General features: G+C 38.2%; 1 protein-coding gene across 4 annotated transcripts in view; it reads right to left on the minus strand.

Moving 5' to 3' along the window:
- Positions 1 to 25,658, minus strand: part of BRD1 (bromodomain containing 1) — a 104,644-nt gene that overhangs the window by 30,647 nt on the left and 48,339 nt on the right. For 3 of the 4 annotated variants that reach the window (XR_012903594.2, XM_075927827.2, XM_025182856.2), the window contains 5 exons: positions 22,594 to 22,725; positions 19,862 to 19,990; positions 18,624 to 18,936; positions 17,107 to 17,367; positions 12,729 to 13,217 (listed from right to left, as the gene is read on the minus strand). Coding sequence is in view for 3 of the 4 variants with exons in the window: in XM_075927827.2 (XP_075783942.1) it covers positions 12,729 to 13,217; positions 17,107 to 17,367; positions 18,624 to 18,936; positions 19,862 to 19,990; positions 22,594 to 22,725 (1,324 nt within the window). In the remaining variant the exon portion in view is untranslated. The remainder of the gene's footprint in view (positions 1 to 12,728; positions 13,218 to 17,106; positions 17,368 to 18,623; positions 18,937 to 19,861; positions 19,991 to 22,593; positions 22,726 to 25,658) is intronic. The other variant, XM_075927836.2, reaches the window with a different exon arrangement.

Below are 25,658 nucleotides of genomic sequence, written 5' to 3' on the forward strand. Positions count from 1 at the left end.
TTTTTACCAGCTATATAAGAAATCTTGCCTGGTGTGTTTGATTGTAAAGCTGAAATTAATCCTTGTATGAGAAGCTTCTGTAGCTGCCTGGAAATTGAGGGTATGCGTTTCCTTTTCACCATGTTCTACTAAATTCTTTAATGCAGTGGTCCCCAACGCGGTGCCCGCAGGTGCCATGGCGTCCGCAGGGGCATTTATGTGCGCCCGCCGAAACATCTGAGCTGGCCCCGCCCCCAGTGTGCGGCACGTGCATTGCGCGTGGGTGGCCCTTGCCCCGGGCATGCGGCACATGCACGGTGCCGGCGCAGGGTGCATGGGCGGCCTCTGCCCCGGGTGCGCGGCACTTGTGTGGTGCCAGTCCCAGGCGTGTGGCATATGGGCAGCTCCACCTCCACCCCACGCAGTGCATGCGTGGCCACACCCCAGAAGCGCGGTGCATGAGTGGCCCCGCCCCCGAACGCCCGGCAGCCACGAAAGGTTGGGGACCACTGCTTTAATGCTTCCTACTCAGTAATAGGATGAAAATCTTCTTGGAGATGCAACTAGGTCTGTGGGGGAATGCAACAGAAGACAGGCTAGAAATGTGACAAAAATCAGTCAGATATGGATGGGTCAAAGAAAGCCCTGAAAACAACATCTCAATCTCACTCTCCACAATCATTCAAAAAAAACCGTAAGAACAGTAAAGTTCCTTCCCCTCCGCCCTCTTTTTCTAGAGACCTTAAAATAAAAGTCAAGCTTAGTCCAAAAGATGTCAGAATGGGCTCTCATCAAGCCACACTCTTGTTCTGTAGAGAAGAAGTGTGTTGAAGTTGCTATATCACCTAATAATGGCATAAAAAGGTCCATCATAATCTTAGAACTACAATCAGTGATGATGGATGTGCTGTAGCAGGAGAATGGCTGCCACTGTTCTTGCTAGAAGCAGTTCATCAGGGCAAAAAGGAAAACAAAAACATTCAAACTGTACTCCAAATAGGTATAAGCAGGGCTTGACAAATCCATGTATCTACTCGCCTGTGGCGAGTAGATTTCAGCCAGTCACCCTGTTCACCGGTAGCGCGCACATGCGCAGTGTGGGTCTGGCGCATGCGCGCTGAGGGGCTGGCGAGTGGAATTGTCGAGCCCTGGGTATAAATAATCACCACTTATCACAGAATGCTAGAACTGGAAGAAGCTTCAAGAGGTCATTAAGTCCAGTCCCCTGCACTCATGGCAGGACTTATGAAAAAGCAGTAAATAAATAAAATACTGAAAAGATGACAAATCCAAAAAAGCCCTACACGTTGTCTGATCCACAGTTCCTGATGCAGTCTGAAAGTATAAGACTGCTAGACTCTATATGGGTACGTCTAAACTACGTTCTATTTTCGAAAGAGGATAAGCAAATTCTGCTGGAATTTGCATATCTTCTTCCAATCTTACTTTTGAAAGTGCAAGTAATCTGGACGTGTAACTGCGTAAACCTCATTTTTTAATGACGAGCTTTTTTTTTCAAAAAGGGTTCCCCCCCCCCCCCCGGAAAAAGCCCCCACATCCAGACTACTTTCACTTTCAAAAGATCCACTTTCGAAAGTGAGATCAGAAGAAGATATGCACATTCCATGGGAACATCCTCTTTAGAAAACAGAACGTAGTCTAGACATAGCCTATAATAGGAACATTTTCCAAAAGCGATCATGTTAACCAACAATGGTTCAGACTCACTAGTTATTGCCAGAGACAGGTTTCCATTAGCGTTTAACCTATGCTGATCATATCTGCTCTGAGCACAGTTAAAAACTGCTAAAAATCCCAGCAGCCCTGGCAACATGTCTATGCTGGGTCTCCCAATGCTGCTATCATGTGTAGTAATAAAATGTCCCTAAAGTTCACAGAGCCTTAGTTATGGTTTTGCAAAAGATTACACATTTCAATGAATTCTAGTTATTTAAAAAAAAAGCAGATAGTCTTTAAAAATTATATAGATCTTCTCTTTCATCAGAAAAGAGAACTTTGTAAGAGGAAAAAAAACCACGTCAAGAATAGAAGAATAGAAACTTTTAAAAATATATATCCATTTTACATTTACTTCAGTTTTTACTGATACCCAACTATTGTACATCATATGAAAAATGCATATATTTTAAAGAATGTATTTCATCTCTGTGGTACAGGATAATGTCTAACACACCACTTGTGCTCCCAAAATTTAAATGAACATCTGATGCAAGCCACATACACATTATAAAAGCTCTATTTTATCAATTATGGAAATTTACTATTTCAACATATACAACTATAGCACATTTTGACTTAGCAAGTTTCAGTTATATATATTCCTTACAGTTTGTGATTAGAAAAACCCACATTTTTGGTGATGTATGAAACTGACTGTCCTTTTTGGCTGTCTTAGCTTCCCTTCTCAAAGCCAATTTAAAATATTCTTCACTTGCTCAAAAATACTTCTCTGACAAATAACCAGTGTCAAAATTATATTTTTTCTATTTTGGAATAACCCTCTATACTTATCTTTGTGTACTGCAATGTACTGGTAATAAAAAGCAACACCTATCAAAGGCTGAGTTAATATCACTCATGTAAATAAAAGTACAATGACATAAAAGATAAAGACAGAACTTTTCCCATAAAAAACCAGCCTCGTGGATAAAATGGAATCTAAACTATACTATTGTCAACTCCCACAAACACCATATTTCCCTCACTGATCTATCTTCCCAAATCCTAAAGCGAAAGGCCTTGCAGTGTACTCTCAAGATCAACTGATATGCATTATTTTGACCATAAAGTTGCAAAGTCATGGCCACCTCTTAGACAGCATTACTGTTTGCATTCCTACAAGGTTCTAATTTAAGCACTAAAGAGGACTGCAGCTATGGCAGCATGGGAAGAGTACAATACTCTATGTACTGTACCTAGTTCACTGCTTATTTATTAGACAACTAACTTTCATTCGCAGTGTGTTATAGCAAATAAAACAGATTAAAGATGACCTGGAAAGGATTTATTAAAACAAACATTTTGTTAATATTATTGTAAAGAAAGAATGACACTTTAAATATAAAATTAAAAAGGCTTTCTGCTTTGTATATTAGAAATAAGAATGGAAATTTGGTCTTCCCTCATGATGCTAGAGAACTACTTAGGGATCTCAGGAGATATATATTGTAAGATACCGCATCTAAAAGAAAGGCAATTTAGAATCCTTAATTTCATTCTCAAATTTTCATCACATATAAAATACATAATGGATTTTTTGTTTTTTGAAGAAACATACTAAAAAACCCATACTAAAAATGGTCAGCTTTCAGTTACATGTGATTTCACGTATTATCAACAAGTCCTTCAAGTTAAAAGGGCTATGAATTTCAAACATTAACCTCACCTTCCGCACCCCACTGAATCCTTCCCTCACAATCATGTTAAAAAAGACCTCTAGATATTAAAGGAATACAATTTTCTTTTAAAAAGTAAATGCTCATTTATTTACTTATTTCTCTTCAATGCTCAGTAATATGCTCAATGACATGAAGGAAAAAGAAAATGTTTCTAGTCCTGGCCCTCAGTTTTTTGGTTGGATTTGGTTGTTATAATTTTAGAAAGTTCACATTACTCCTTAAGGAAAATATTAAAAACATCCACAATAAGTGCTGAAATCTTTGTATCCTATCACCATGTATAATATGTTCTCCATATTATATAGAAGAAACAATTTAGAAATATTTTTGATATTTTGTGACAGGTAGTTAGATTGTTTTTTATATCCCTTCACTTCTAAACCAATGCCTACTTATAGGGCTGTTGATTAATCAGTTAACTCACAGACTCATAGAATACTAGGACTGGAAGGGACCTCAAGACGTCGAGTCCAGTCCCCTGCCCTCATGGCAGGACCAAGTACTGTCTAGACCATCCCTGATAGACATTTATCTAATAATTAATTCAAAAAATTAAACATAATTAAAGATTAATGATTAATCTCACTATTAAACAGAATACCAACTGAAATTTTTTAAAATATTTGTGGATGTTTTTCTATATTTTCAATACTGATTTTAATTACAACACAAAATATGAAGAGGAAAGTGCTCGCTTTTATTATTTTTCATCACAAATATACACACTGTAAAAATGCTAAAAAAGAAATTATATTTTAGTTCACCTTATGTAAGTACTGAAGTGCCATCTCTTTACCATAAAAGTGTAACTAGCAAAGAGATTTTTTTTGTTACATAAAATGCACTAAAAAAAAAAAAAAAAACCACTATGTAAAACTTCAGAGCCTACAAAACTACGCAGTCATACTTCTTCTACTAACTGCTAAGACAAACAAGTTCATAAGTAAGAAGCAGTAGACAATGTCACCAGAAAGCAAGAACAGGTGTTTGAATGGCATTTTAGTGGCTGGCGTTGCAAGCTATTTACGGCCAGATATACTACACCTTTGTATTCTATTTCATGCTTCTGCCACCATTTTGAAGGACAGATTCCATTGCTGATTATGCTCTTTAAATTATTTTATATATATATATATAAATGCATGACTATTGCCTGCATTCTGCCATATATTTCATGTTATAGCAATCTTGGATGACTCAAGCACATGCTCATTTTAAGAACACTTTCACAACAGATTTGACAAAATACAATAAGGTACCAATTTGAGATTTCTGGAGAGAGCTACAGAACTTGACCAGAGTTTAAGAATCTGAAGTGCTATCCAATATCTAAGAGGGATGTGGTGTGGAGCATGCTTTCAGAAGTCTTAAAAGAACAATGTTCTGATGTGGAAACTACAGAACCCAAACCACCAAAAAGGATAATCAACCTTGTTCTGGTGGCACCTGCTCAAATGATCAATGAACATGCATCAATTTGCATTGCATCATTATCAAACAGACCCCATCATCAGCATAGATGCATGTCCTCCAGAATGGTGGTTGAAGCAAGAAGGAACTTATGAATCTTTAGTGAATCTGGCACATGAATATCTTATAATGACAGCTTCAATAAATGTCATATGAAGAACTGTTCTCACTTTCAGGTGGCACTGTCAAGAAGCAAGCAAGCAGCATTATTTCCTGCAAATTGTAAACAAACCTGTTTGCCTGAATTACAGGCTTAACAAGAAGTAGGACTGAATGGACTTGTAAACTAAAGATTTATATTGTTTTATTTTTGAATGCAAGCTTTTTAAATATATACTTCTATATTTATAATTTCAACTTTCATGATAAAGAGATTGTACTACAGTACTTGTATGGAGGTTAATAGAAATGTTTTGTTCTTTACAGTGCAAATATCTGTGAGCATTCTACGCTTTCTATTCCATGTTGTAACTGGAATCAATATATTTAAAATATAGGAAACACCAAAAATATTTAAAATAAATGATATTCTATTATTGCTTAATAATGTGATTAATCATTATTAATTTTTAATTGCTTGACAGCCCTACTTAGTTACCATGTGACTGTATATTTATTCCTTAAGCCAGGGGTGGGGAACCACATGTCCAAGGGCCAAATGTGGCCCCCAGCTCTCCTGGATCCAGCCCCTGAGGCTCAACGCATCCCCTCCAGCATTGTGAAGGCAGTGCTGGTGCTCCAGCCCGCACTCTGCCTCACCACGGAGCTGGAGCACACAAAATCTATTAGGTTGGGCGAAGGCTCTGGTGTATGAGGGGAATGTGGGGAGTGTCTTTCTTCTTCTCAGTCAGGGGCCACGTCAATGAGTTGTTTTTGCTTTTCACTTGTGTGCGTGCCTCCGACTTATTTTTTTGTGGGTCAGCTCCCACCTCACATGACAATGGAAGTCAGCTTGCATGCCATAGGTTGCTGACCCCTGACCTAATACTTACTCCTGCTATGAGTGCAGAGAACTGGACTAGATGATCCTCGAGGTCTCTTCCAGTCCTATGATTCGATGAAATGTGTCAGCAGGCTTAACATTTAGTAATTCTACTGTTATCCAATCATTTTTTCCTTCCCAAATTTAGACAGACACATTATACATATTAAGTTATCTTGGCTTGTTAAATCAATTATTGTTCCAATTAGCTGCCCATAACTTAGTGCCTAAAAATTTAACAAAAGGGAATCAAGCTTTGACCTTAGATATGCATGTGCACCTTCATTTCTTTATCTCAGGCATAAAGAGCTTTATGCTGCATACAGAACTGTTTTGTGCTTGGAGGTGAACAAAAATGCTTGCATTTAAACCACCCCTCAGTCAAACACACACCAAGACAACCTCCCTCCACTTTCCAAACCCCCAACAATTATTACAAATATGAAAAAGTTCAGACATGAACCTGAATAAAAATTGAAGATGTCACTATACTACACAAGCTGCAGATCAAATTTCAACAATATCAACACAGAGCATTAGCTTTAAAAATTGTTTTGTATGTGCTTTTTTATGGTATGTGTAATACATTTCATCGCCCAAGACTGAAATGTTTGTTTACACCTATAAGTTATTACTCTGCCTGAGAAGCTCTCTAATTGGCAGCAATTTTTGTGAACAGGCTAATGGATACTCTTCGGTGAATTATCTGCCTATGCTATCTAACCAATAAGTGATACAATATTTTCCTGTCAACCGCATATTACTATAGAAGATACCAACTTGACTCAACCCTCAACAGATTAACATCAAGAAAATCCCTCCTTTTGAGATCCTGTTGAGATGATCCTTTCTTCTGGACTAAAGATGTAAAGAAGTAGTCGACTACCGGATAAGCAGGAGCTTATTGTGTAGCATTATCGCCTACTTGCCCATTCTGCTCCCCCTCCCCTTTTGCCTTTTTAAAGGGAAGCTGGCAGGAGAGGATGCTGGCTAAATCCTTGGTCCTGGGGCTCAGCACAAACACACACTCCCACTCACTGTCGCTCTGCATTTTTAAAGGGAAGCGGGCACGAGTGAGACCTGGGACCAGGGATTCAGTCAATGCCCTCTTCTGGCAGCTTCTGTTTAAAAATGCAAAGCTGCAGCGAGCAAGGGGGTTGTTCTGAGACCCAGGAACAGGGATTCAACCAGCATCCTCTCCCGCCAGTTTCCCTTTAAAAATGCCGAGTGGAAGCGGGAGGTTGTACTGTGACCTAGCATGAGCTGTGAGTGAGTGCTGACACTGCCTTCCTTATCAATTACTGAAATAGTAGATGGAAATTCCATCAACTACTTGATTTCCCAATTATCCGCTACTTAACATACAGCAAACATAAATGAAACAATGTTTAAGTATGGATAAATAACATTGCACCGAGTTTCTGCTTGCTACAGGGCAGACTGAGTGACATTAACAGAGAATTTCTTTAATTTCATATGTTTAAAACTAGGACTTCAGAAATTCAAAAGTGAATGGGAAAGAAAAAAGTAAGATGATATTTATTTTGCCCCCCCCCACACTTGTTTTAAAGCTTGTAGACGACCCAAAAAATTATCTGAAAAAACAGAAGTTTTTGCTGAATTTTTACATTAATAAATATCTATAAAGGAAAGACTCTGGGCTTGTTCACACTTAAAAGCCTGTAGTGGTGCAGTTGCACCAATGCTGCTACATCACTGTAGCACTTCTGTGAAGACACTATCTATCTACGACAACAGAAGGGTTTCTTCTAGTAGCACAGGTAATGTATCTCCTTAAGAGTCAGCAGCAGTGGACAGAAGAAGCTCTCCCATTGCTATCTACACCATGAGTTAGGTCAGTATAACTAAACTGCTCAGCAACGCTATTATAACAAATATAAATTGCTAGTGGAGACAAAGCCAAAAATGACTAGAAAGCTAAACGAGTTATGACCTCACAAAAGACTGAAAAGCCTCTGAGATTAAGCCTTATCAAAAAAATGATTAGGGGTTTGAAATGGGTCCCATGTAAAGAGAGATTAAAAAGACTGGACTTTTCAGCTTAGAAAAGAGGAGACTAAGGGGGGATAAGATAATGGTCTATAAAATCATGACTGGTATGGAAAAGTGAGTAAGGAAAAGTTATTTACGTATTCCTACAATATAAGAACAAGAGGTCACCAAACGAAATTAATAGGCAGCAGGTTTAAAACAAACAAAAGCAAGTTTTTTTTTCCCTACTTAGCGCACAATCAGCCTTCTCAGAAGATAATACTGTGATATTTTGTATACAGGCAGTCCCCAGGTTACGTATAAGATAGGGACTGTAGGTTTGTTCTTAAATTGAATTTGTATGTAAGTCGGAACTGGCGTCCAGATTCAGACACTGTTGAAACTGACCAGCTGCAGACTACAGGAAGCCCGAGGCAGAGCTGTTCTGCCCCGGGCTTCCTGGAATCAGCCGCTGATCAGTTTCAACAGCGGCTGAATCTGGACGCCTGGGACAGAGCAGCTGGGGCGCTGCCGGGTAGGTCCAGTAGCCCCGAGGAGCGGCGCTGCGGGACCAACCTAGCAGCACCCCAGCTGCTCTACCCCAGGCGTCGGTGAGAAAAGCCTGGTCTGCTGGGGTGGGGGGACGCACTAGCTGCGCCCCCCACCCCCAGCAGACCAGGGAGACGCGAAGCAAAGCCACGGAGGACGCGGGCAGCGGGACCGCAACGCCTCTCAGCAGTCCCGCCGCCCACGTCTCCCTGGTCTGCTGCGGAGGCCGCAGCTAGTGCACCCCCCCCCCCAGCAGACCAGGCTTTTCTCGCCACGGAGGACGCGGGCAGTCCCGCTGCCCCTGTCCTCCCCGGCGAGAAAAGCCGCTCCTCATGTCCCTGATCTGCTGAGAAAAGCCGCTCCGCGTCTCCCTGCCCCCCCCCCCCCCCCCCCCCCCCCCCCAGCTGACCAGGGAGATGTGGAGCGTCTTTTCTCGCCGAGGAGGACAGGGGCGGCGGGACTGCCCACGTCCTCCACAGCGAGAAAAGCCTGGTCTGCTGGGGGGAAGGGGGGTCACACTAGCTGCGCCCCCCCCCCGCCCCCCCCAGCAGACCAGGGAGACGCTGAGCAGCCTTTTTCGCAGCGGAGGACGCAGGTGGCGGGACTGCGGTGCGTCTGGGCGGTCCCACCGCCCGCGTTCTTGCGGCGAGAAAAGCCCTATTCGTATGTAGGGATACGACGTAAGTCAGATCCACGTAAGTTGGGGACTGCTTGTATTACTATCTACTGCCCAAAACATTACTAATTTTATATTAATTTATTTATAGTTTAATAGAAAATCATAAAACACAGAAACTGTCATACCCACCAGACCAGCAGTCCTGTCTCTTAAATGCTGGCTAGTGAGGACAATGTCCTTGCTTCTCGGAGCTTATTCTAATGACCACCCCCCACACTCCCAAATATATAGGAAGAACTAAATATTGGATAAGAGGCAAGGAAAGAGAACCAACATCTCATGGGGAAAGATAACCACTGAAAGACTTTGAAGAATAGTTAGCATGCATAGAATTAAATAAGAATAGTGGAATAGACTAAATGTTAACAAAAAAACCTGTGAACACCATTCACCCACTTAACTGTCTTTCCGGAGGCTTACAGAAGCCTTGAGTATTTGATATATAACATAAAAAATAAAAAGCTTTTCTTCAATTGCTCATTATATTCCTATAATACAAAAAGATTACATTTAAAAACTCATATGAATGAAACTAAGAAATCTTTATACTGGTTTATCTTCTAATTCCTCTGAATGTTGATATGTACTAGGAAAAACATTACAAATGTAATCATAAAAGAACTCTTTTCAACAGACTTGTCTTGATAGCATGATTTTTCAAGAGGCACATATGAATAAAGAAACCACACATGTTCTTTCCCTCTCACTTTCCTCTACAAGAATCTTACCATCTTGATCATTTTGATTATCAGTATGAAACAATAATTTAGTAAAATATCCATGAGAACAGCCATGTCATACTCTAGCATTTTCTGTATTTCTAACTTGATTTTATTTTGACTGAACACTAAATTGTTACTCTGTTGTAGTTTAATTTCCTGAACTTATATAGAAAATCCATTTCAAGTGGATCTGGATTTTGCAAAGCTGTAAGGAAGGGTCTATGCAAGTGGACCTCTGGAAAGGATCATGGTCCACAGCAGCAGCCAATTCCAACAAATTGATCACTAGGTACAGACAGGTATGAAAACTTTAATCAAGAACTTCATCAAAACTATGGCAATTTCAGAAACAAAAACTTTAGAGAACAATAGTGCAAATAATAAAATAAGCACAAATTGGAAAATAAGGAATTATTTCAACATGAGTTACAAATGAATAAGGGCTGCAGGATCAGGACTTTATTAGGATGCCAAATCCATAGAAGTTGAGTGCGCTTATTAACTGCATGCCTAAGCCCTTGAGCAAAGTTCAAATTAAGTAGAAAATTTGCCAACTTACTCAAGTTCAGACTTACATGTACCTTAACCTATACATTCTCCTAAATTAATAAAAAATAAAAAAGCATCTTAAATATTTGTACTTTGAGATTAAGAAACAAAAATATGAACAGTTTTAAAATACACAGTTCTATTAAATTGAAGTTTATTTCTAAGATAAATTCTCTTCACTTTCAGGATGTTCTTTTACCATTCAATCAGCTGTTAACATGTGATTAAGGTAATATAACTACAACTTCTGAACTCTAAGACTGACTGCATATAAAAGCTGTTATCCCCAGTCCATTTACTTAATTCCTCAAAGATATTCAAAATAAACTGTCAATCTGTCTCATTCACAAACCAATTCAAACAAATCTGTAAAAAGAACATTTTTGCAACTCAAAATATTTGGGGTGAAATCCTGTCCTCATTGAAATCAGTAACAGCTTTGCCATAATCTGTAATGGAGCCACGATGTTAATCCTTGCATCTAAGCAGAAATTGAACTTTACAATAAATTAGGATTTCAGACAATCTTTGTTTTCCAAATGTTACAAAAATGTAGTGGATGAAAATATCAAGTAAATGTAGGAATTAAACACTGATGTTTGTATTTCTTATTTTTTTTAAATAATCTATACTAGGGCTACTCAACCTGTGACCTGACATGGCCCATGGGCCGCTTGTAGCCCCTGGCCCATTTGTTTGTAGCCCATGGTGCAGTTTGGGTTTATGCGGGGCTCAACACATGGTCCTGTGGTTGGGAGCCAAAACAAAACAGTAGTCAATATAATGGTCTTCTGTTGATATACATTTTAGCAGTTAAATTGCTATAATTGCTTGACTGTCACTGCTCATTAAAAGTGCTATCATATGGGTGGAAATCGGGTAAATATTGCATTTTATGAATATCAGCAGAACTAACTTAAATGGGACCTGTGTGTTGTGTAGTCTTGCTTTAATCTTTGTATTCATGCCTGTCGGTGTGAAAGAAGCTATTTGCATGCATATGCAACCATACTTGTGTTGCAGCCCTCGGCATGTTCTGCGAGTATCACTGTGGCCCCCAGAGCTCCCAAGTTGAGAAGCCCTGATCTATATTATAGACTTTGTAAATGTAATGTAAATATCCATATTAATTTCATAAGTGAGCCTATAGATAATCTGTACATTCTGTATCTAAGATACAGCAATCCCATATTATGTACAAACGCTACATTATGCACTTGTATTAACTGGTGGAATTAAACATAGCAATAGTAGCTCTGTAGACTTTCAAAGCAAGTCAATCCATAGTTTGAATTCAAAACATCAATCTAGTCTCATATAACAAATCAGATGTTAAAAATTGCACCAAGTGTTACTTGTAAATTTTCTCACCATGTATTCCTGTAACTGGAATCAGCTGACAACAATAGACAAAATTTTAAAAAATTATGCTTTCACAGAAGGATTTTACTGTGCAGATCCCATCAGTATAAGCGGAGTCAGTATTAATATCATGTACATGTTTCATACATACATATATGACAAATGGGACAGTGTACGAAAAAGCAGGAATTGTAAAGAGCAACACAAGGAAAGTACATTTTACTAATTTCCTAGTTTATCTTCCTCGCCATATATTTGTTTTACTCAAAGTATCTTCTACAAATATAACTGAGAAAAACACCATCAAGAAAAATAATTAACTTATGCAACTGCATCTTACAGGACAAAATAAGTGCCTTATAAAATTTCTGAAGAAAAACTAGACCAGAAAAACTGACATCTAGCCACATTACTCTTACAATTAGATTCTTTAGTTCAAATATAACACCAACAGTTTTCTCATGCATGGCTTAGTTTTTCTCTTGATTTTAAAACAGGAATTTTCAAAAGAAAAGCCAACAGTACCATATGATTTTATCATTCAAGCTATAATACCCTGTATAGCTATCACTTACACATTCGAAACTTCAAGTCATATAAAAAAGGTGTTAGAGGGAAAATTAACACAAAATAGAAAGGCACTTGAAAAATACGAAGTAAGAAGTCAGATACAGTATACTGAGGGCTACTGATGGAGGGAATTCACATTTATATCATAAACAAATGTAATGTAATGTTGTTTCTCTCTCCTAGTGGATGCAAGGGAAAGATACCAGGAAGCATACTTTTTTTTTTTTGGTGACGAGAGGTCCGTACTATAGCAATAAAAATTTTAGAAGCAAAGGATTATCAAGCAGCAAACCAATAATTTTCCTAAATTATAACTGCACTTGATTCAGCTGTGAAGAAAAAGTGTTCAAGTGTTGAAATATTTTACATGATTGAAGAATTATTTAAAGTAAAATGTACATTCAAATCTGTTGGAAAATTCCTGCCCAACAATATGCAAGTTCTGTAATATTTACCTGTATCCAAGCGCTTTACAGGGGACTCATCATCAACCTCAGAATCTCCACATGCACTTCTTGATCTTTTCCTTGGCTGCAGAAGAGTCTCCAACCTTGGAAGGACTACAGACAAAAAGGTTTTGGTCCCTAGCTGTGGAGAAGTTGGCTGGGTTTCAGTGTTCTTTGCAGACTTTTGGGGGCTTATACTTTTTGATTTGCAGAAGAGAATGGAAGTACGTCTGTTTACATCAGTTGATGACTCAGCTACAGCAGAAACAGTCGACTCATTGAGATTACTGTCAAGTAAGTGTTCTGGAGTGTGTCCATTTATTTCTTTCTGAATGGAAGTGCTATATAATTCATTATCAAATTTTACTCTTTTGTAAAGCTTACTCTGCTCTGGATTGAGTTCTACTGGTTTGAGGGTTGGTGGTTCTGAATTAGTCTCCAAGTTTGAAGGAAGAGGTAATGCATCTGATGGTTCAAGTTTAGGGGGAGATTTATCTCCTGAAAAAATTATAAATAGAGTGTGATTTTTGAAAACTGGTAGTTATAAAATCTATTATAACACTCACTACAAATGTTCAGCTCATCAAATAATTGTTGTTTGGAAACAAACCACAACATTTTAAATACAGAAACGTTTGACTAGCAACCACCTAACCTAGTTAGTAGTACTGTACTTAGTTTTATACTGGGATTGTAACAAAACAGGTGTTTACATTTAATGTTGAAAATTTAAACCTGGGCAAGTACCATGCGGTGATGTTTAAAATCTTAGGTATAAGAATATTTTACAGAAAGGTAAAGGCTCATATGATTTGTAACTGGTAATGCAAGTATTTCACCACTAATGTTAAAAGGCTGAATAAAATACATTTTCCTAGTTTAAATATTTATCTTACCAGTTTAAGTTAACTGCATTTATAGCTTAAGGCAGCCATGGCCAACCCACGGCTCTTGCCCTCCAAAAGTGCAGCTCACGAAGCCACTCCTGTGCCCCTCCCAAACGGCCCCTACCAGCTCCTCCCCGACTCCCGGCTTTCCCTGTGCTTACTGGGTTGGAGCTGCAGGGTTTTAAAATATGGTGCCCATCTTAAAGGGGCAGCCTCCTTTAAAAAAAATTGTTTTTGTTTGATGCTTGACAATTCTGTACTGGGGGGAGGGAAGGGACTTTTTTTTTTTTTTGCTCAACAGTTCTGGTGCAGCTCTTTGCATTTTTTTCCCACCGTTGTTTTGGCTCTCTGTTAAATGGATTGGCAATCCCTGGCTTAACATAACAGAATTAACTATAAGAGTGGGCTATAAGCTATTAACAAATTCACAAAGTTGGTAAATTCTGCAAAGCTGCTTTACAGTTATGGTTACCAGTTCTAAATTTAAAAAGGTACAGTGACTGACAAATACTTGGCAAAAGCATCTTTGCAGACATTACAGGAGAAATCAGAAAAGCTACCCCCTTACCAATTTTTCTTTTCCCTCTATTAAACCCAACTGTCAATTCTGACTTCTGTTTTTCTTTCAATTTCATAGTGTCGAATAGCAAGACACGCATTGTGGGTATTTAGATAAAACTAGCACTACATTTGTGATTTTAACACAAATTCCATAAGAAAAAAATCGGTTCTACAGCATTCAATAAAATACGCAAAAAAACTACCCAAACCACAGTATTCAACAGGTAAGTGTAAAAATTATTTATTTGTCCTATACTTCTAAAAAAACCCATCTTGTGACACCTTCCTCCTTTTTCCAGGTATATTGCCACACTAAGGGAAAAAGCTGTATATCTTCACAGGAGAACATGTATGCAATCAAATGTAACTTGTTGCACCACAAAAATAATAGTAGGCATAGAACGCAAAAGGATCCAACACTCTTAACTTACTCATGCAGATTTAAGTTTACATATGTAAACTGCACAAAAGCCAGCTGGAAAGATTAAAATTTTATTGACTTAAATGATAATTAATCCATTTGTTATTCTTTATTTACAGCAATGCCCACTTTGTGATAATCAGTTGCATTTAAATCCTAAAAAGGCAGAATCTAGTGTTTCTCTTGTGAACTGAGAACAGGATCCCAAAATGACTATCCTGTGCAAATGGCATCTTTAAAAAACATACGTAAACTTTATTTTTAAGCATAGATTTGATAAGAATTTTTTAGACTGTTCCTCTTTACATATATCTCCAAATTATTTGTAAGAAAAATGTGATACAAGGGACACCCACAAAATATCAACCAATGGAAGCAACTAGCATAAGGGAAGATTTACCCACATATTACAAAGCTATAATTTTACTGAGGTATTCTTGAGAGTAATAATATTTTCAGAATATAGACTTTTTTTATGCAGTCAGAAATCCCAAATGGTATTATAATCCATAGCACTCAGTGATTTACAATGTAAAAATTCCTCTTCTCTGATCAATAACGTCTGTTCTGATTTTTATTTATTTTTAAAAACAACTATCAGGGCCTACTTGTTCACATCTCTTATGCCTATTTTGTAATATGTTTTTAATTCTCTAATCCACTTCTATTTCAGAGTTTAAATTTAAGATATCCTTCATTATTTTTAATTGTATTTTCAACCCACTATATCAATTCTGAATAATTATGACAACATGTTAAAAAGCATGGTGTCTGACCACTATACATTATATTTGAAATTAATATATAATCACACACATCTTTGATTTTAGATTCAAATGTAGGCATATAAACCTGATTTTTTAATATTTAAATTACCTGTCAGTAACAATGTTTAGATAGGTCTTCAGTTTTAACAAAAGGTAGGAAAATAACTTGGGGAATCAAATTTGCTTAAAATTATAAAAGTTATTCTAGGAGTAGTAAGAAATCACATAACTAGATGAGACTGTCAACACGTGTAGTTACATTTTTCTAATATTGTGCCTCCCTATTGCAACAGTTAATGTATTTTGAAAAACATTATCATCAAGCTAAATAGAGTCAAACAAGAAATTACTATGATGGCTAGGTGATGGGGCAGTTAAGAATCTCTCTTTTTTAATAGAAGCTTTTAAACAACATGCAAACCTTACACCGTATAAATGCTAGTCTATGTAAACATGATTTTATTCTGATTACCATAATCCTCCTCCTCCTCCAAGGGTTTCCAACATTCCCATTGCAGAAAAGTGACCACCCTTGCCCTGGCCTGCCTCCTGCTCAATCCATCCCTCTCCCTCTGTGGCACTCTCTCCTCCCATCCTCACTCACTTCCATCAGCCTGGGACTGGGGAAACTGGAAGGGCTAGGTTCAGGATGGGGATATGGGCTTTAGCGTGAGGCTACGGATGAGGGGTACAGGAGGCGGCTGAGGGCAGGGGCTGGGGGCTGAGGCAGGGCACTGAGGTGTGAGCTCCAGAAGCGAGTTTATTGTGAATGACAGGTCTCCAGGCTGGATCAGGAGGTTTTGATGTGGGAGGTCTGTAGGAGGAAATTAGATTGTGGGAGGAGGTTCCCACCTGTGGAAAGGTGTTAGGGTACAGGCTCTGACCCAGCAGCACTTACCTGAAGCAACTCTCAGAAGTGACTGGCTATGTCCAGCTCCTAGGTGGAGAGGGAAGGTAGTTCTGTGCACCATCTGTGCCTGCAAGCACCTCTCCATAGCTTCCACTGGCCAGGAATCATGGTCAATGGGAGCTGCGAAGCCGGTACTTGAGGAATGGGCAGTGCACAGAGCCTCCTGCACTCAGGAGCCAGACATGCCAGCTGCATAAACCAGGGCAGACAGAACACCTGCCTTATACTCACTCACCAGACTTTTAGCAGCCCAGTCAGCAGTCTCTAGGGTCCATTTTTGATAAGGTGTTTTCTGTTTGAAAAGTCTGGCTACCCCAAAGCCTTCTTTCCTATTATTTATCATATTCATATTCTGCGTTCTTGTACTTAATTTCTGACAATTTGCACCAACAATAAATTAAACAAAAACCAGCCTATAGCAGGGATCAGAAGGATGAACTAGAAAAAGATGTGTTTAGTGACCAAAATTTCAGCACTGTTTAAAGTTAGGGTCTTTAATACATGTGCAGTCACTTCAGTAGTAATAACCTGATTTTCAAATATACTGAGTTCCATAACTTTCAATATAAAGTACTAATTGTTAAGAAGTTTTAATTTTGCTAGCACTAGTTGCAAACCTTTCTTTTCTTTTTTTCTTTTTTTAAGAAATCATTTCTTGCTTGAGCAAGGACAAATTAACCAAAAAAAAAAGATGTTATTAATACTAAATATAACAGTTAATTTGCAGTATATTACATTAGATGATAATAGAATATTTTCTATTGTGGTAATCTACATGACAAATTTAGGCTAACTGAAAGTGTTCAAAACAATACAATGTAAACACCAATTAAAATCTTACCTTCTTCTTCACCATCTTGTTCTAATGCTGAAACTTCCTCTTCAAAACTTCCAATACCTGATTCTATTTGGGGAGGCTGGATGTGTTGCTGACTTAGTTTGTTGCGAATAATGCTGATTTCTTTCTTTAACAGCTTTGCTCGTTTGCTCCTTGACCCACTGGATTTCATTGCACAGGTGAGATCAAGTTTTTCTAATAACTCTCTCAGCTGTTCTTCCAACGACATATGTACTCTGTTAGCTGGATTCAGTAACCTATCCACTGAAGTCAAAACATATATAATTTAAGACATCTGATGATGAGAATTTAAAAAAAAAGCTATTAAGAAAGAAATATTTTTACGTTTTGTGTTTTGGAATTAAAAATATAAAAATAAAATCCAACTCTGGGCACAAGTTGAAGCAAATTTTATAGTCTATCACTAGTGAAAAGATGCCAGTTGAAATTCCTGCTACGCCATTTTCTGCTGCTCTCCTTAGCATTTTTTGCTTGAGACCCAGAATTGGAAAAACAGGAAAGCTATTGGCAAGGACTATGGTTTACTGATGGAAAGGATTTATAGTGACATTTGACCCAAAGGTCTACCAAATACTAGTAATCCGTCCCTCCTTTGAGGAACAAAATAATTTCTTAAACTCTTAGATTTGATTATGATCATAAAAGTGAAATTGTAATTGTCATTTCTTTTCAACTTACGGTCACTATTTTCTCCATGTATGAGGCCTTATTTATACTACCGCAAGCCATCAATCTAAATCATACAAATTATGTAGCTGAAGTTAGCATACTTAGGTCTTCACCACATTAACAGCTGATGCTCTCCCACAGATGTATCGTGGTGGATGTGATAAATCCATCCTCTCTGAACTGACTGCTTACCCATTGATCCAGCCTGTAAAGTCAGGCCCTTCATCTAGGTAAGACTTATTATGATTGCCTGTATTACAAGGTCAACCTGAATATCAAGTTTAATCCTGTTTAATTCAACACCACCACTACACAAATATACTTAAATACCTTGCAGAATCATAGGTATGTACTTATGCTTAAGCATGTGAACAATCCTACACAAGCATGCATATATATATATATATACAGAGAGAGAGAGAGAGAGAGAGAGAGAGAGAGAGAGAGAGAGAATGAATATTTCAATGGGAAGATTTACACATTAAAGTTAAGCACATGCTTAAGAATCTTGTTAAATCTGGGCCTTAAATATTCTGGACTCAGAATTCAGTTGGAAAGCTTTTTATTCTGATTATGGTTGGGGAAGAAGAGTGAATACAATTTAATCTATTGACGGTATTATGTATACAATACACAACAGAGTATGTGCTAAATATAGTATAAAAATTGTTTGTCAGCAAACTAACAGGTACAACTTATATGTAAGGACTATACAGTCTAACAGCAATAAAAAGTATTCTTAAAAATTATTTTAAAAAGTTAACTTTAAAAATGCACTGTTTATATTTCTTGAAATATTAATTGTTATAGTAATTTAAAAAGTTTCTTACCATCTTCCCAGGAGAAAGGCTGGGGTGACTCAAGTTTAGGCTGTTCAGGTAAATGCATTCCAGATTCATTATTATAACCAATCCCCTCAGCATCTCGCCTAGCCTGTCTCAGCACAACACCTCCTTGATCTCTTAATCGTAATGCAGCTCGATAGAATATTGTATCCTTTGCATTGTATTTCATACAGTTATCTATAATAAGATTAAAATCTTCTTCAAACTCATTAAGGTTTTTATAGCCTTGGGAATCTAATCGTTTCCTCATAGTAGATAAATCCATGGGATGTTTAATATGATCCAAATAATCTGGAACCTACAAATAAATATAAAACAGAAGATGTGTAAACCTGCACCTGTTATAATACCAAAATAATTGGTTTGTAATGAACTAGTCTAGATTTTTGAAATTTTATGTGTATTTGATGAAATAAAGCAGGGAATCCAGTTTTTAATCTGAGGCTCTGATCCAGTGAAGTTTTCTACACATGCTTAACTTTTCACATTTTGAGATCCCACAAAGTTATAGTTTAGCATGGATATAAACTTCTGTAGGATCAAGGATTTAGTACTCTGTCACATGTTAGTTTGAATATTGGCAGCCAGTTCAGAACAGTTAGAGGACTTCAACCTTGTGACTAACAATGAAACTTAAGAAACACTATTAATGGAGCTTAAGCACAGTTTTTATGTGGTATTGGAGGGATAAAATAGTATTTTTATTGTATGCAAGTGTGGTAGATGACTTTGGCTTTCTTTTGGAAAATTTTAAACTTCAGTGTACAAAATAATGTAAGATGTAGTTTCTAGGATCATTTGAAAAACAGAAATAAAAATGAAGACATCTTTCCAACTTCTTCACCAAGTAACAACCATGACATGTTTACATCAATGTTTAAACAAATTAAATGTTAGACTGGAAATTGAGTTTTAAATGCCTTTACATAATAAATGTCTATGTTTAAATACTAAAGTAGTATTTATTTTAAGAACAGGAAAACCAAGTTCTCATTGAATTATTATCATGTTTGCAGGCTTGTCTGACTGAGGAACAATGCCATCTTGTTGCTAAAAATAATAATTTAAGTTAATTTATTTTCAAATCTGCATATTGTAAAATAAATTTACTTCAAATATTTCTGATCTTGCAAAACCAAAATAAAAGCAACCAAATAAAACATTTACTTTCAGCTATATCAACATGCTATGAACTACGATGAAAAGATTAATTGGAAAGGCACCTCCTTAAGATTTACTGGCTGAGCAAATATTCGGGCAGAATCTTTTTCCTGAAGTTGGTCCAGAACTGATCTCAACAATACAGTGAATGGAGTCAGCTGGAGCTCCATGGCAACCTGCTCAACCTTGATCTGAAAGAAATATTAAAAACACCAAATATTAAGATATTTTTCAAGTAGAAGAAGTGACAAGTTTTTTTCTATTCTCTCTCAAAAGTGTTAAATTCAAATGAATTTGCAGCTTCACTCGCACGAATGGATTTTATTAGTTACCTGAATATATTTCCAATCTGAGAACAGTTATAAAGCTAGCGTAGATTAAATTAAGTAATATTTAAAATCGGCACAAAGCTGAATCATGATGCCACTTGCAAGCAGTATCACATTTATAGCACTGATAGCAAAGAGTAAGTATTCCAGAATTCTAAATCTAAGGCCTGTTCTACTTAAATTTCCAGAAAAAAGGAAGTTATTTGTAAGGTCAAAATCACTAATTATTTCAAATGTCTGATCCTCCTGTTTTGATTATATATTGTTTTTAATAAGTGTAAAGAAAATTTTACATAATCCTGTATAAAAAATGGCTTAAGGATATTTTAAGAACATAGTTCTATTATTCAACTTTAAAAGCAACAATTTGTTATTCATTTCAATATCAGTGATACTTTCGATATTAAAGATTTCATTTTAAAGACATCATTTGACTGCTAAGTGGATACTTATACTTTTATACAAGAAGGCATGACACTTCAGTATGTAGTCAAAGACTACTGAGATGGATGATATTAACTTGTAAAGACAGCACAAATATATTCCCAAAAATAACTTTCGAAATATGTTATCCTGACGTTTCATGTTGAATAGGGGAGTGCTTCCATAACTCTCGTACCCAATTTACAACCAAATTGTGGGTCTGTACGTGCCAGAACTACGAACTCAGTTTTGTCTCTTGAGAATCACATTGGGTTCTTTGCTTCTCAGCACCACCAGTTATAAACATTCTGCAGGCCAAGATATGCATTGCTTTATACTAGGCAAAGCCGCTGCCTTCATTATATTTATACAATTGCAACTGACTGGTCCTCAGTCCCTCTACATTCTGTGCTGGCTCCACGGGATTAACAAGAATTAAAAATACCATAGTTATTTTTGGCACACAAATGAACAAAGGCAACACACATACCCTATGTCAGATTTGATGCATAGAAAGGTCTATTTTTCTTTACTTAGTAATGGACTGCTTTTGAAACCCAAACATAATGGCCTGAAATTATTCTAAATTCCTTATACATGCATGGGTTTGTTCTAGAATACTAGAACTGGAAGGGACCTCAAGAGGTATTCGAGTCCAGTCACCTGACCTCATGGCAGGACTAAGCACTGTCTAGATCAGGGGTCGGCAACCTTTCCAAAGTGGCGTGCCAAGATTAAACCCTCCTGCCCTGGGCTATGCCACACTCCATGGACCCCCTGGGTCAATGCAAACGTTTCCACAGACAACCAGCTGCTAATAGATACTAATGTTGATTACATAATTACACCTGAGCAAGGAAGGCTGTAGGAGCAAGCTGGCTGTACAGGGTCTTGGCAGGGGACAGGAGGTGAGTGAAGGGGGACTACAGTGCAGGGGTCTGAGCATGAAGAGAGGAGCTTACCTGGCTTCGCACCCCAGTTGCTCCCAAACACAACCACTGCCACTCCCACTGGCAGTGCCTTCTTGTGCAGGCTGAGCACCAGGCTCTTGGCTAGCTCCCACAGCTCACTGGGCGGCAGGTGGGTCAGCTGGGTGGTGTCACTGTAGGCCATCAAGGCCTGGGCCAGCGAGTCTCCCCAGCACAGGCAAAGGCCTCACTCAGGCTGCCGCAGCTCAGCCAGCTGCAAGCCGTAGATCACAGCCGCCAGCTTGAAGCTGCTGCTGTGGAAGGCCTCCTCAGCCACCTGCAGCATCTCAGCGCAGGGCCCCACGTTCGACTCCATGCTACCCATTCCACTCGCCGGAAGCTCCAAGGTATGGAGGTCCGGAAACAGCTCCAACCAGTTTTACTTTGGAGCTGCCTGTCCTCCCAGCGGCAGCTGCTGTGACAAAGAACAAGTGGCCTGGAGGAAGAGAAGCGGCACAGCAGGACTGAAGGCTCCATGCACCAGAGGCAGTCCCATGGAAAGAGGGAGGGGGTTGCATGGCATACAGCGGTGGGGCAGTGGGTGGCAGAGTAGTCGGAAAATGTGCGCCACTGGAAGCTGGCCCGGCTGCCCACCTGCAAAGGTGCAATCAGATGCCTACACACTCTGCAGGAGGTTGAGTGGGGAGGCAGCTGTGTGCACAAGGAGCAATGCACAGAGCCATTTCTCCATTGCTTCTTCCCCACAAATAGAGAAATGTCTGGTGGGATGGCGCAGGGCTTTTTAGGACATATGGTTGGCGTAGATCCAGCAGGAAGGCTCACGTGACCTTGAAAATTGGCTTGCGTGCCACTTATGGTATGCGTGCCGTAGGCTGCCGATGCCTGATCTAGACAATCCCTGATAGACGTCTATCCAACCTTCTCTTGAATATCTCCCGTGATGGAGACTCCACAATCTCCCTAGACAGGTTTAGAATCAATGAGACAAGACAGTACCTTTTTTTTTTTTTTTTTTTTTTTTTTTTGGCTGAAAGAAAGAAAGAAAAAAAAAAAAACAACAGCAGCTTTTCCTTTCTTCAACTAAGTTTTACCAAGACCAAGTTATCCATTTACCTGTTCTCTTTTTAATTTTTCACGTTTACGTATAAGTTCAATCAACAATCGTGCTCTCTCAAGGTCATGGCGTAGCCTTTGCCAATACTTTAACTTCTCCTTTAGGGCTTGCATTTCTTCATCATCATCTCTCTGCAAGAAAATAAACACAGTTCCTGAACTTGGAACATAATAAGAAGTCCCAATTATTTGTTTACTTATTTTTAAAAACAGCAAAGCTTCCTCCATTTTTGGCAATACAAATATTGCATTATAATAATAGTATGAACCCTCTTCCCCCTTACGAGTTAGTATATTTTCTTATTACTTCTGAATGTCTTACACAGGAGTAAGGTTTGACTGCTTTCAGTTTCACAATATTATCAACATCAACATTTCTTTTTAGTAATGATAATGACAGTGCTCAAGTGCCAATCAAATATAGGGCCTCACTGCAAACAAAGACTAGTAGATAGTCCTTTCCCCAAAGAGCTTATAATCTAAAAAGACAAGGTTAAAGGAGTGCAAAGGGGTAGAATATACAAGCAGAGTGAATAATGCTGACAACCAATGTTTTAGTTCCATGCTTTGTTGGGAGAAAGTTGGTTAGGAAGGGATAAGCTCACCAGAAAGAAAAAGCAAGGAAAGGGGACGTGAGGAAGCCAGGGCATGGGAGCAGAAGCACTTAGGTATGGAATGGAGGTGAAGTGAAGAGACTGAAGGGGAGAGTTGAAGCAAACAGTCAACTGGCACATGACAGAGAAAGTAGGGATGCAAAGGTTTAACCGATTAATCAGTAAGCAATGCCTTACTGGCATGCTTACTGATGTAACCGGTTAACCAGTGCCTGGCCCAGCTGAGCCTTCCATGCCACACAACAAGGGGCGTTACAGGCTGCCTGGGCCCACTGTGCAACAGACTGTGCCCAGCCTGGCCCCCTGTGCCACAATATGGGGGGCACTTCAGGCAGGAAGGTAGTTTAAACAGTGAACAAAGGTTCTTGCTTTCGCTTATATCTGCCTCTACCTCCAGGAGACTTTGACTGGCTCCTCTCTGTAATTTATTCCTCTAAAGGCCAGGTGGGAAGCAAAGACCACCACACCTGAGACCTAGTGTTCTCAGTCTCTCTAGCACAGCTGTGGATCCAGGGAGTGGTGAACAAAAGAGTGGCCCCAGCTAGCCTCATGTTACTTTTAAGGCAAAACTGAATTTACCTTAAAAAACAAATGGTGGCTAGCAGGGTAATGTGACATAAAAAAGGATATGAATTGGGGTCCAAAACTCCTGTAACAGCAGGATTTAGAAGCTTATCTTATCACTCTCAACTGATCCTTTTTTTAAACTAAGGAGTAATGACTGGGCACAAGGAATGCTCTGATTCTGATGAACTGACAATAAAAAGCAGTGCTCCCACACACTCTCCAGTAGTGGACAGCAAGGAAGAGAAAAAAATAGATTTGGAAGACAGATAACGTTAGGAAGCTTTTCTGACTATTTATGCAATGTATCAGAACTGAAAGACTGTAGCAAATAATCAGTTCTAACAGATAAGAATAATTAAACCAGATTACAACAAATTGATAGGCTTTACAAATACTCAAACACAAATCTCCTTTTTCAGTGTCCCTGCAAAGACTAAATGTGTAACATATAGTGTATTTATCAAGATCTGAACATGAATATAAGAAAAATATTGATAATGCTGCATGAAGGAAACAGTAAAAAAAGAGAAGATTATTCAGGGTTTTCAAAAAGGAAAAGCAAGTCACCTAAAAACTAAAAAGCTTAAAAAAAAATCCTGAAATTAGCCCATTTCCAGGAAATAGAGTGAACTACTTACAAATGTATTCAAGGCAGAGAAATATCAAGTTTTACAAAGATACTTCGGAGCTAATCCAAAGCTTTGTGAACTTGTCTCGAATTAGCATTATTTTTAATATACTGTATATGACACACACACACACTTGGGGAAATCATGAAAATAACTCAACACAAAATATATCAAATTCACAACCTGAAATCATCTCTTATCTTTCAATTTTAGTAATATTACTACAGGGTCTTTGTAATACAGGTAGATGACTTTTTACTGTCTTTTTAAGTTTATGTCACTAAATACAAAAAGGAGGTGAGGTGGCATGAGCCAATGGGTCTGTAATTTAAAGAATAAAAAAAAATGTCTGCACAATAATTTCTTATTTTACAAAAAGTTATGGTAAAACATGACAACCATATAATTTATTCATTAAAATGCCTACAATTACTACTTCAAAACATGTAAATCTTTCCAACTCCTCTGCTAAAATTAATAATTCTCATCAACTGTTTTTTTTGTTTGTCATTAGGCCAATCTGGAGAAAAAAAAGATTTGCTCCTCTTTTCAAATTGTAAAGAAAGGCAGAACAGAATCAAAGTCAGAAACTGTTAGTGTCCTTTTTCCTGCTGCTATAACTGCAGCTACTCTTTTCCACTTCATTTGACATATTAAATCTTTAAATATAAGCAGTAAGGAAAAATTGCATCAACCAATCCTGAGCATGAAAATTTTGAGCAGCTCTCTTAAGTCCAATAGGAACTTTGATGGTTAGTTTGGAGACCAAATAATGAAAAATAATTTTTATTTCTAAGTATTAAAGAAGTTTCTCTCTCCCACTAGCAGTGTCCATACTAGCACTAGTTCTCAGTGCTCCCAAAAGGTTCATCACCTAAACCTAAAATAACTAATGAGTGTTAGTAAGAGATGGATTGAGTAACTAACTATTGTAGAGGCTCCCTTCTCTCCATGCACAGAGAAACCTCATCTTTAATACACAGTGTCCTCATGGCAGGTAGAGAGGAAGAAGCCTCTAAGATATATGAGCTTGTATACACTGGCATGCTAAAATTACTAAATTGGCACTGCTGAGATAGATGCAGTGACATTGGTTTAGTGCTGAGATAGATGTAGTGGCGATGTAGTGGGTCTGGTGAAGCCATGATAAGTCAATGGCAGAGCACTCTCCCATCATCTTCAGTAGTCTACCTCCCTGAGATGCAGAAAGAGAGCATCTTCTGCCACAATAACAGTGTCTACAGCTGCACTAAAT

The sequence above is a fragment of the Pelodiscus sinensis genome, chromosome 1, assembly GCF_052426305.1.
Source record: "Pelodiscus sinensis isolate ZL-2025 chromosome 1, ASM5242630v1, whole genome shotgun sequence".
Taxonomy (NCBI): domain Eukaryota; kingdom Metazoa; phylum Chordata; order Testudines; family Trionychidae; genus Pelodiscus; species Pelodiscus sinensis.